Source organism: Poromitra crassiceps (assembly GCF_964638095.1).
Source record: "Poromitra crassiceps genome assembly, chromosome: 10".
Taxonomy (NCBI): Eukaryota; Metazoa; Chordata; class Actinopteri; order Beryciformes; family Melamphaidae; genus Poromitra; species Poromitra crassiceps.
Window position 1 is genome coordinate 20759127 of NC_139631.1, and position 13292 is coordinate 20772418.

The following is a 13292-nucleotide window of genomic DNA, read 5'->3' on the forward strand; positions in this document are numbered from 1 at the left end:
AAACAATTACATAAGTCAACTGGGGCACTTGGCACCAAAATACATTATAAATTATATAAATTTATTCACTGGATAGGTGCTATACTTGCATGAACTGATTAGAAGATAGAATATACATGTATATTGTGAAAGTTAAATCTTTATTTCAGAAAATAAAATAAAAATGTCAGAAAATGACACTGACTTTGACTGTATCAACCACACCCACTGATCAATTATCCCACTGGTGAATTCCCAAAACACGAAATGACAAAAACACAGATCCATTTAATGCAAATGGAATGGCTGTTATAATTGATGGGTTTATGATATTTGCACCCCAGTCAATAGCATTATGTTTTGCACTTCATTGTGGATTTTTCACCTGTAAAACTCTGCACAGTTTATTCAGTGGTGTGCACAGCATCAAGGACACACTCTCCAGAATGCTGTACTGAGTTGTTGGACAGATGCACTCAGCTCACACAGGAAAGCACATCCAAAAAAGATTAGCCAAGGTGTGATTCATTTCGCTAGACATTAATTTCCTGTTCTGTGAGCAGCTGCTGTCTTGTGTGTGAGTCACACATGCTACATGTACCCACAAAATCATAATCTACATATTAATAGTGACTCTGATACATTTAAATGATACAAAAATACCCATTGCAATGTTAGTAGGGAAAACTACTAGAATTACAGAATTACAGGTTACTAGGTTATGCACAGCTTTTGTTTCCTTTTTGGCAGATGCTATTTGCACCCGGGTGTAAATAAATAGCTCATGTGGCTATTTACACACCAATTCAGAAAATGATTAGTGTATTTTATATTTTAAATAGAACTAAAACATGTTTCTAGAACACAGGGCCTGTAAATTGTGGGGGAATTCCCCCCTTATGATTCACATGGGGGGATTTATAGACTGGGGGGGGGGGGGGGGGGGGTAGACTTTGGAAAGAGATGATCCGGGGGTCTGGTGACCACAGGGGTCTTTGGGGGGCTTCGACGGGCTCCCCAACAAATTCAATGGGGAAATTATTCATTTACAAGAAGCTAACAATGAGAAAATAGAAGAATGGCTATTTTGATTATACAGTAGTTTCACTGTTAACCTCTATACCTACGGTACTTTTATTTATTTAATTAATTAATTTATTTATTTTGTATGGGAATTCTGGACAAAATCATATCTAAAAAAATATATTTTGTGAGAAAATCACCATCATCCCCACATTGCATCAAATTTTAATGTTAGTTGGTTTGTGTTAAATTAACTGATAGAGAAAATTTACATCACATTAGCCTTTATTTGGACAATCACTAGTTATTAATATATTAATATACATTTCCCTTTTAGTTACATATAGTTATGACACAGACATACTTCATAGTTAGATTACCTGTGTACATACACAGATAGACATCATATTTGGATAACCTGTGTACATACACAGACAGACGTATTTAGATAACTTGTACCATACATTTGCAGCTCCTCTCTATCGCACACTGTGCCCTGTCACCGTGCCACGGTGCGCTCTACAGGGCCAGAATAACAGATAGGTTGAGTCTACAGAATGGCCTTCCAGTGTGCGTCAAGACATGTAATCTGATGTGTGTCCTATAAGTATCTTTGAGTATCTGTTCAATGTATGTAAGCCTGTGTATCCATCCGTGAATATACAAGAGTGCATCTCTTGGCCAAGATCTATGTTCAATATATCATATCAGACGACTTCTTCTGACTCCTGGCTCCATCATTTCATTTCAACTGGTTTCCTTCAAGTGGTTTACTGTTTACCTTTTGGCTGTGGAATTTCATTCTCTATCAACTGGCGTCACGAACAGGATATCTACAAACAGTTCGGTTAGTTGAATTAAATTTTATAATTCCTTACCTAACTGTTTGTCTGATATAAAAGAACCTAAGTTAGTTGTTGTGGGTTTTCTTGAGACTGAAGGGGAACGCCCTGGGTAATTGGCAAGGCCAACACCATGCAAATAATAGATCTCCTCAGAATTTCTAAAAACTCACTCGGCGGGGTGTAGATTGGCATAGCCGACACACTGTCTTTTATTGCGCACTGGCCAGGATCGGCCAGAGAAACAAGCACCGAGTGAGCCTGAGAAGTGTTCTTTACAGGTTGACATAATTGTAGTAGGCGAAAAAGCCACACATTATTGGGGAAACCAAGATATTCGTTCACAGGTTGACATAATTATAGATGGCCAGAAGGCGACACACTATGTTTTAGTCGACATAGTAGGTGGAAAAAGGCCACACATTATTGGGAAACCAGTTCAAGAATATATAAGGAACAAGTCTGAAAGAACCCCACAACCATACTAATGAAACCAAAAGCATTATAAACAGCAAAAGTGAACAAATTCATACATTTCCAAATCCATACATTTCCCAAGAGCCAAAATTAAAGGAGTACAATAATTGTAAAATATGGAAGTTCGCAATGAAGTATTCCCTAACTGTTTGTCAAACTAACAATTAACATCTGGGAAAAGAACAAATGATCTTTCAACTGGTTTCCTTCAAGTGGTTTACTGTTTACCTTTTGGCTGTGGAATTTCATTCTCTATCATTAACCTACCGCATTCATCAATTATAAATGTTGTGCAGCTCTTTATTTTGTTGTACTGTAAAGAGTCCCCTACACTCCATTTCATCATTTTTATGTTAATATGACTTTCTGAAACTTCCTTGAACCGTATGGCAGTGTTATGTCCAGATTTAACTATTTATGCTAGATTAAAAAATTAATTCATACAATAAAGTTTCCATAACCTGGAGTCGAAGCCAGACCTCCGGCGCAGCAGCACTGTAACTTAGTGGGTGAGCTATCTGTTCACTGAAGTTACAATTGGCACCCTGTAGCTGTGTTGTTATCAGCAGCAAGTAATATGATTTTTCACTTGTTCTTTCCACTAGTGTGTCACATAGCTATTTTTGATTTGGGTGCCCTAAGCGTAATCGTTATGAGGTGCCCCCCCACCCCCTCCCAAGAAAAAACACAAATGCAATATATATATATATATATATATTTTTTACAAATTACAAACAAGTTACAAATTGAAAACCAGAACTATGAATAACACATAAAAATAACAGTATATCACACTATGGAACTAACTATATAGAACAGTTTATTGTTTATTGTTCATTATGGATCCCCATTAGTCTGACTATTCAGACTAGATTTTTTTTTAGATTTTTTTCAGTCCCTTTTCCTCAACAAAATAAATATTCTAATAGAGAAATGAAGTGCTGCAGTGTATTCCCGAAAAATCTCAATTTTGCTCCAAGCCCTAGCATTTTGATGACAAGTGAGAGCACTGAACTGAAATTCTCCAGAGACCTCTAGATATGCGTTGAGGCTCTGCGATCCATGGAGCTGGACCTGGACAGGTATCGGCTCATAGTGCGGCCCTCATCTGCCATCGCATTCTCCATCTTAGAGAGCACAGAGCTCTTGAACTTCCGCTTGAAGTCATTGCCCATGAAAACATACAGCACTGGGTTAAGGAAGCTGTTTGCTGTAGCCACAGACGTGCCAACTTGGAGCCCAATAGTTATTAAGTCCTGGTTGAAGTCTTTGTGGTTCAGCTCAAGCAGGACAAAGACATGGTAGGGCAGCCAACAGATGAAGAAAGTGGCGATGAGGGCCGTCATGACTTTGAAGGGCTTGGAGGATTTGGTCATTCTGTTGTTTCGAAGTCTCATTATAATGACAGAGTAGCAGATGACGATGATCAAAAATGGGGCAACGAAGCCTCCTAGGAAGCGGCTCACGGCGATTGCCTTTTGGCTGTGTTGGTCCGGGTATTTGTTGAAGCAAATGGTCTTCCCCAGGTAGCTATCGACATCCCGGAAAATGACAGAGGGGATGCTCAGTGTGATGGAGACAACCCAGGCTAAGACAACAACCACAGAAGCTTTCCTAATGGTGCGGTGGTTCTGAGCCCAGACCGGACACATGACCGACACACAGCGGTCAACACTGATGATGACCAGGAGGAAGATGCTGCTGAACATGTTGAGGAACATAACAAAGGAGATGAACTTGCACATGAAGAGCCCGAAGATCCAGTCCTCCCCCATCACCATGTATGTGATGCTAAACGGAAGGCAGGCGCAGAATATGCAGTCGGAGATGGCAAGGCTCAGGTACCAGGTGGTGTTGACCGTCTTCTTCATCTTGAACCCGGAAATCCAGATGACCAGCCCATTCCCGCAGAATCCCAGCAGAAAAATGACTACGTTGCCCACCAACAGACTGACACATGAGGCTTCCTTGAAGCATGTTGATCTGTGTTTAAAAAATGGCTCGGGCTCGTCAAAAGGTTCGTCTTCGTAAGTGTAATTGCTGCCGTAGTACATGTATGAAGGGTCAACATCAAAGATGTAATCACCCATTGTTGCTTGAGTAGCAGGATTGACTTTCAAAAACCCTGTGGAAGAAAAGAAGGTATACGAATAAGATCTATGCTAAGCTAGGATTTAGCTATTTTCCCCACAGGGATCATTAAAGTTTCATGTAATCCAATATAAATGAATTGCTGTATATTAATTGAATTATAAAATACATACCTAGATAGACCATTCACTGAATGTTGACTTGATGCTGTCCGGAGCTGAATGTCAACCGAGCTGTGCTGCCTCTTAAGATTAATTCCAACCCAAAATAACCCATCATCTGTCTGAGCGTTTCTCAACACTTCCATCCTCCAAATACTTTCACTACTGCATTTTTATCACCGGCCTCTTGGTGATATTCTTGTCGTTTTGTATACTGCCAGGACCAAGCGCCTCCAGCAGTCCTTCCTGCACACTGCAGTCAGACTCTATAATGATAAAGAAGTGAAAACTGTCTGACCGTCACCATCTCCATGTTGAGGCTTGATATGTGAATCACTTACTTAGTTAAATTGTTTATCCTTGTTTAGTTTTCAGCCTACAGTATGTACACTTTGTCAATTTTTTTATCTTTGTTGTTAAGAAGAGTGCATTTCAGACCTGTCTCTGCGAAACTCTTTCTTCAATAAATGAATTGAAATGGTAGATGTTGTGTCCATACTGTAATTGTACATAGTCCCCTTTTATGAAGTTGCAAAAAATGGGAACATTTACAACTTCCAACGAACATCCACCCACAACAGCCCTTCCATGAGCCACATCAACCGTGTGTGTGTGTGTGTGTGTGTGTGTGTGTGTGTGTGTGTGTGTGTGTGTGTGTGTGTGTGTGTGTGTGCGTGTGCGTGCGTGCGTGCGTGTGTGTGTGCTCGACTCCTGCTTTATCTAAAATATCTGAAATAAACTAACATCTTCACTTTTCCCTTATAGGTCATCTAGATCAGGCCCGGTGCCATGGGGGAGGGGTGGGGGGGATGAGTGGCTTTGCCCCCCTGAGTTACATTTTCTGCCAAAGTCCCCCCCAACCCCTCCCCCCGCTTGGCAACACTGTTGCCTTTCAGAGGCATTTTTAAAGCTACAGTAGAGTGAAGATACTGGGATCATATGAAACTAGAAGACCCAGTGCACACCAATGATTCGCAACGCAACGAGTTGAAACTTGCAACTGCTTGCAATGATCTGCAACTCTGGTTACGTTTAAAATAGACTGGAGAGGAGATGAGACGGGTCTGTTCAGACCACTGCAGCCTTTTTCTAGAACAGTTGCGTTGCGTTGCGAATCACTGGTGGGCTTAAGGCATCCATTGGTATCACCCATTCCATGCTAGCTTGTCGGGAAGGGGGTGCAATAATGCTCCAAAGTTGTGTGATGACTGGTCGGCCTGCTGCTACTTCCAGTGGCATAGACCCTTTTTATGTTTGTAAACAGCTATTACGTATTTTGTGGGCGGAGCCGAACTGGTTGCAGAAAGTTACAACTAGCGGTTCAGCTGTATGGAAGCAACAGCAACAGACAGGTGACCTTACACGGGGTCCACCCGCTATGCCGACCACCCGCAATGCCGACCTTAGGTTTAGGCGTGGGGGTGGGAGAGGTTAGGTTTTGGGTTAGGGTCTGGGGGAGGTTAGGTTTAGGCATGGCATGGGGGGAGGTTAGGTTTGGCGTGGGGCTGGGAGAGGTTAGGTTTTGGGTTAGGGTCTGGGGGAGGTTAGGTTTAGGCATGGGGGGAGGTTAGGTTTGGCGTGGGGGCTGGGAGAGGTTAGCTCCACCGACACGCTGCACGCCGCCTCGCTCAGCTGGTTCTGCTTGTGGGCTATCGGCATTGCAACCTGTCGGCACTGCGGCCTGTCGGCACATAGACGCGGCACCACCTTACACAAATAAGCTAACTCTTTCAATGGGGTGAGGTTTCCTGAGGCGTACTCTCACTGTCAGGATGGGTCTAGGATCCAACTACATCGCCAAAGTTGCAGCGCTGGACATCGTAATATTCCTAGTGGGAATGTCCAGCATCTATTCATGGATGTATTAAAAGAACTGGATAGGGGACGAGCCACGCCCACCCATGCATTCAGACGGAGGTTGCTCACTGGCGCATGAAGCCATCATGGGCTGGTTTTCTTCCTGGTTTTACTTCCTGATCATGCGGCCCAAGGCGAAGTGCGCATGCGTGCCATGACGTATTCCATGACGTCTCCCACCCCTCCCACCCATGGATGTATTAAAAGAAGAAAATACACCCGTATACGGCTCTTAGTGGCTTCTGAAGAAAAAATGCCCCATAAAAATGTATTTGATAATTAAAAGAGTCGTTTTATACTTTGAGTGACACCTGGAAAAAATTCCCCTGGGTTTAACAGCTGCCGGGGTCCCCATGCAAGTGAGGACGCAAGTGAGGACGCAAGTGAATGGGAATTTTCCTTTCTGGGCATTTACGCCAAAGAGCTTACATTGATAAGAACTGAAGTTAATGCCTTGTTCCACTGATTATTCCACTGCCGCCCACTGTTCTCTCTGTGTGTCTTTTCTCACTCTTTGTCTGTGCCCAGACCACAATATTGTTATATCAACAACTAGCCAGCATATATCAATGCTGGTGGGCTTTATGGAAAGAGAGTGACTAGAACTTGTTGATAGTAATATAAAACTGGACATTCAGTGGTGTTTTGGTGCCACATAATTAACATAGCTCACAGAGCTAACATTTAGCTAATGCCAGAGGCTAACGCCAGCTAAATGTAACTCATATATACTGTAATGTATTATCTGAATATCATACGTAACTTGTTGACAACCATATGTCTGACGTTTTTACCAACAGCTTATTTTTTGGGACTTTGAGCCCAAAATATTTTGTCAACAAAATACACTGGCGAACACTGTGGCTAATCGACAGAGCAGGGAAAAACCCAGCAAGCCATGAAATATCTTAAAAATACCCTGGAGGGGGGCTTGAAGAGCTCTCTTCCCAGACTGCTGATGCTGAAACTTGGACTCGATTGACCTTGTCTGCTGCCACGGATCTGCCCCGTTCTGTCTGCCTCTGCCTGGATTCGTCTGCCCATCTGTTGTCCTGAGTTTGACAGTACAAGGAAGTGCTGGATCGCGCCTTGCCTTAAATTTTGGTGAGGGAAAAACTGGCATGGCCATTTTGAACTTGCCCCCTCGCCATGTTTAACTGCCCCCTCAGTCACTTCATCCTGAAGCCGGGCCTGATCTAGATGCAGGTTAATTAGCTCAACTGATGTACTAGATATTTGATGTACTAGGCATCTCGCGCGTTACGTGTACGCGCGCTCGATTCCTAGGCTCGCCCACGCTCGCCGAGCTGTTTAGTTTAGATGTTTACGGGGTGCGCGCGGGTGTGTGTTGTGTGTGTGTGCCCCTTAAATATACATCAGTGCCGTGATGTCATAAGATGATATTGCTCTTATGACATCACTGATGACATCATCAGTCTTATGACATCACCGATGACATCATCAGTGATGTCACAATCCCTCCTATGACATCATCAGTGGGACAGAAATTGAAACAGAGAACAAACAAACATTGCCCACTTGCTCCCTTTTTATAATAATTCAGTACAATTTCTTTCCACAGTAACGGTCACAGAGGATCATGAGTAGGCTAAATTTGTAACCTTCCGCTATCGTTCAAAACTGACACACACACACAAAATCTCAGAATCAAAGGTGAAATAATTAAAACGGATGGGCATAACATTAACCTCTCTCTCATATTGTTGAGTTGATTGATTGATTGATTGATTGATATCATATTCCCTTTCCCTGCCTTCTTGTCAGTCTCCCCAGCGCACTCAGGGCCAATCCCTCTCGTTTCCCAGCAGTGGAAGAAACCTTCACAGGGTTTAAAGGAGAATTTTCTTTTTACAACCTGGACCTTATTTCCAGCTCTAATTATGATTTTTAACTCACCCTGAGTTTTTTTTTATATCCATGCACTGAAACGATGTTTTGAACTGCGACCTGAAAATGAGGAATATGGGGCATGTGTAATGCATGTATTTACATCCTGTAAATAGCTTATTTTCTGACATGCAGTGGCTCATATCCTTATTATTATATCATAGAGACAATGAGAAAATTAACTCATTGAGTGCCAATGACGTCTTAAGGCCCAATTATACTCCATTTTCATCCGTAAATAAGGGCGTCCGTTTCAAACGGTGTAATCGTCACTGCCCACATACTTCCATGCGTCTTTCACGTTGGTATCATGTTAAGCAATACATCCACCAGTGGGCAGTAGAGAGTCAAATGTATGAGTGTGTATGTGGTTTTCCTCCGTTTCGTGCATATCCATAAGCTTTCAGATGACGGACAGAAAACGGACAAAATGAACGCAGAGTACGGACAGAAGGCTCTGTCCGTCTCCGTTTCCGTCTTTAGCGTTGAGTATAATTGGGCCTTAAAGACGTCAATTCAAATAGTAACGTAGAGTGCCAATGACGTCTAAAGACGTCAATTGCGTTTTTTGACGGTGGGACGTGGATCAAAGCCTGATGCATCTCCTGTAAAAATATGGGGGATGTTGAAGGTGTATAAGCTATTTTACGGACCCATTAGGTGGCGACAGTGCTCTCCAGATTAGAGAAAGGCGAGGAAAAAACAGAGAAGAAGCCGTGGGGAAACGGAAACCGATGCATGCTGTAACGTTAGCTGTGCCTGTGAACAGCAGCCAATCTGCTCCCACAATTGAGCCTTTCTGTCTGTTGCGATAGTTTCTCCATATGATTAGTTGCCAGAAAAGGAGCACCCGACACCAGCGTCTTTCTGAAAAGATAAATTATTCTCAGCTGGAAGCGCTGGGAGCCGGCGCACAAAAACGGCAGAGCGCTGTGAAAATATACGCTGGGTGCAGCGGGTGCAGCGCACTTTGAAACGTGCAGCAGAAAGTTCAGAGCACAGAGAGCCACCAGAGACACTCCCACGGAGGAGGAGGGGTGAGGGGGGTGGGGCACGCAGGGCACCATACAACACCGACCCAGATGGCAGGCTCGATGGACAGATTGCCAAACACAAGCTGGAATACCTGATGCCCACCAGCAGTAAATCAAGACCAGCAAGAAGGTGTAGGGTCTGCGCACGCAGGGGCCAGCGCTGCTGGTTGCAGCTAAAAAATATTATTTTGCCATCAAAATTCCTTTGTTTTCGCTGTTTTATTGAAGGAAATTATTTTTGAGGTGTCACTACATCAGAAAATATTAGCTTCAGAGTCAGTGATGTGCTTGAAATGCTTCATTTCACAAAAGGCTCATTATCTCAGCTTCTAGTTTGAAACGTCTGTTTTTGGTGAAACCAACCTATCTTCTACTGCTGATAACTAAAGAACGGAAAATGATGCCCTGTTTGCTGTCTGTCACGTTGGTAGATAGCAGCTCCCGTTCCCCCGCTGTTCAGTTTGTAATCCTGCATCTAGGCTGTCGGTTAGGCTTGGGATCTTGTCCTGAGCTGGCTTGCCTGCTGCCTGCCCATCTTGTTTCCATCTGTCCTGGTTCAGCCTATTGTGGAGCAGCTGAACAGCCAGTGGTTATGCTATGAAGGGAGCCTAGCCTAGCTGTTTTCACAGGGAACCGCAGACGCTCCAAAAGGAGGCAAGGTCCCCATGGCTCCCAACACCACTGGCTGTCCCACCAGTCCAGCTTCACAGAGTCTCCATTCCCAAGCGTCTCAGAGTGTCTGTTTCCCAGCACCACAGCGATCTTCACTTCCCGCTGAGCCAAAGCTTTCTCCTGTTGCAGAGCTGCGGCAGTCCCCTGTTCCTGCACAGTGGAAGCTCCCTGTTCTCCATTTGCTGTGCTATGAAACCTTTCCTTTCCTGAGCTGCAAAAGCCTTCTGTTCTTGAGCTGTTAATGCCTTCTATACATTACATTACATTATGTCATTTAGCAGACGCCTTTTTCCAAAGCGACTTACACATCATATCAACATACATCAAGAGCACAGAGAACAGCACGAAACACAACCAATAACAGTCAGACATCCAGAGCAAAACAACATAGAATAGCAATTGCAAAAGGCAATCAGGGGCAAAACAACAACACGTAACAACAGCCAGTAGGCATAAAAACAGCGAGTACACTAGGAGTTCATTTGTTTTTGTTTTTGTTTTAGTTTTTAAGAAACGAAGACAGTTCCAGAAGGGTCCAGGTGAAGCTCGAACAGGTGAGTCTTTAGTCCACGACGAAAAATAGGTAGTGATTCGGACAATCTGACCGAGAGGGGGAGTTCATTCCACCATTGTGGCGCTAGGGAGGCAAAGAGTTGCGATCAGGATGAGCGACCCCTGGATCCATGTAGCGGTGGAGGAGTGAGGCGATCTGGACGGGTGGAGGAGCGGAGAGAGCGATGCGATGGCTGGAACCTGACCATGGATTGCAGATACAGAGGGGCTGACCGGTGGGCTGCCCTATAGGCCAGTACCAGAGTCTTAAATTTGATGTGTGCCAGGATGGGAAGCCAGTGAAGGTTATGGAACAGGGGAGTGACATGAGAAAATTTCGGTAGGTTGAACACCAGACGGGCTGCGGCATTTTGGATGAGCTGGAGAGGTCGGATGGCCGAGGCAGGTAGCCCAGCCAACAGAACATTGCAATAGTCGAGGCGGGAGATAACTAGTGCCTGGACCAGGAGTTGGGTTGCATCCTTCGTGAGAAACCAACGGATCTTGCGGATGTTATACAGTGAGAACCTACAAGAGCGGGCAGTCGCTGCAATGTAGGGTAAGCTGGACAACTGGTTATCAAGGGTCACCCCGAGATTCCTGACTGTTTGAGAGGGCAGTACATTAGTGTTGTCAATTGAGTTTGAAAGGTCAGTGAGGGGGCAGTCTTTCCCTGGGAGGAAAAGTAGCTCAGTTTTGCCTAGGTTCAATCTAAGGTGGTGGGCAGACATCCAGGTACCAATGTCTTTAAGACATGCAGCGAGGCGTGCCTCTATTTGAGTGTCAGAAGGAGGGAAAGAGAGAAAAAGCTGAGTGTCGTCAGCGTAACAGTGGTATATACCTGGGCTGCAGCGGTTCACACTTCCTGAGCCGTGGTTGTCGCTTGTTCCTGTGCTGCAGTAATCCAACCTGAGTTGCACCAATCTCAAGTTCCTGTTCTGCTGCAGTCTCCGGTGGCTGTACTCCTGCAGCCTCCTGTTTCTCTGGCTCCTCCGGCCATACCTGTCATTGTCCAGCCAGATTCCAAGTCGTCTGCCGTATCTGATGATGTCCTGCCATTCAGCTGCTGCAGGACTCCAGTCCTCCATTCCAGTCTCCGGTCAACAGCATTGACTCTAGTGATTTCAGTGACTCTAGTGATTCCATTGGCTCTAGTGACTCTAGTAATCCCAGCGACTCCAGTGACACTGATGACTCCACTGACAGGACGACTCCAGTGACACCGATGGCTCCAGTGTGTCTCGTTTCTCCATTGTCTCCAGTTCGTTGACCTCCAGAGTGGGCCCGCCTCTGTCGTCGACCTCCTGTGTGGTCCCGCCTACGTCGCCAGTCTCCAGAGCTGCTCCACTACTCCAGTCGTCCTCCTGCCCGTCCACCAGAGCAGCTTTGCCGTTCTGGGTGTCCTGTTCTCCCTCCGGACCTGCTCCGGCCTTCGGTCCTGCCTCCTTGATCGCCCTCCAGATCTGTTACGCCCATCAGACCAGGCTGCCACCTGAGGCTTCCTGCTCCGCCCCTGTCCTGCCCTGGGGCTCTTGCCTCTGAGTCCCTCCTTCAGGCCCCATACACCTACCCAGCTCTGTGTTCCTATTCGGCTTGTTGGGACGCCTGGGGGCGCCCGTTGAGGGGGGTACTGTTATGGTTGTGACTGTACTCCCAGAGATTCCTAGTGTTTCTTTGTGTTCCTTGTGGCTGGCTCCCTGCTCAGCTTGTTCCACACACCAGTCTGCTCTCAGCTCATTACCAGTCTGCTCACATGCTGATCATCATCTCATCAGTCACAGTATATCTACCCCGGCTCTTCATTCACTCATCGCCTTGTTGCTTCTATAACCGTGGTAGCTACTCTCCCAGGCCAAATTCAAGTTTCTTAGTGGCTTAGTCTCCTCAATAATTAATTCATTATTACCTCCTCAACCCCACTGAAGTGAAGACAGATTATCTGCTTTGGTTGTCCAGCTCCACAGGTGTCTAATGAACTTAGTCTTATCTGTCAATGGAAATTAGGAATAAAAGTGTAAACGATTACGGTACATAATTCAACTGGGGCACTTGGCACCAAAATACATTATAAATTATATTAATTTATTCACTGGATAGGTGCTATACTTGCATGAACTGATTAGAAGATAGAATATATATTGTGAAAGTTAAATCTTTATTTCAGAAAATAAAATAAAAATGTCAGAAAATGACACTGACTTTGACTGTATCAACCACACCCACTGATCAAATATCCCACTGGTGTTTTTCCCAAATTCCCAAAACATGAAATGACAAAAACACAGATCCATTTAATACAAACGGAATGGCTGTTATATTATAATTGATGGGTTTATGATATTTGCACCCCAGTCAATAGCATTATGTTTTGCACTTCATTGTGGATTTTTCAACTGTAAAACTCTGCACAGTTTATTCAGTGGAGTGCACAGCATCAAGGACACACTCTCCAGAATGCTGTACTGAGTTGTTGGACAGATGCACTCAGCTCACACAGGAAAGCACATCCAAAAAAGATTAGCCAAGGTGTGATTAATTTAGCTAGACGTTCATTTCCTGTTCTGTGAGCTTGTGAGCAGCTGCTGTCTTGTGTGTGAGTCACACATGCTACATGTAACCACAAAATCATAATCATAAAATCAGATACATTTAAATGACACAATTTCACCCATTGCAATGTTAGTAGGGAAAACTAC

General features: G+C 44.5%; 1 protein-coding gene across 1 annotated transcript; it reads right to left on the reverse strand.

Annotated features, from left to right (window-relative positions):
* Window positions 1-3125: 3125 nt before the first annotated feature.
* LOC310783665 (chemerin-like receptor 1) lies at window positions 3126-4679 on the reverse strand. The gene is made up of 2 exons (XM_083644580.1): window positions 4586-4679; window positions 3126-4446 (listed from the first exon to the last, which is right to left on the reverse strand). The coding sequence occupies exons 1-2, from the start codon at window positions 4596-4598 to the stop codon at window positions 3356-3358; spliced, it is 1104 nt and encodes a 367-aa protein (XP_083500706.1). The 5' UTR covers window positions 4599-4679; the 3' UTR covers window positions 3126-3355.
* Between the last annotated feature and the right edge of the window lie 8613 nt (window positions 4680-13292).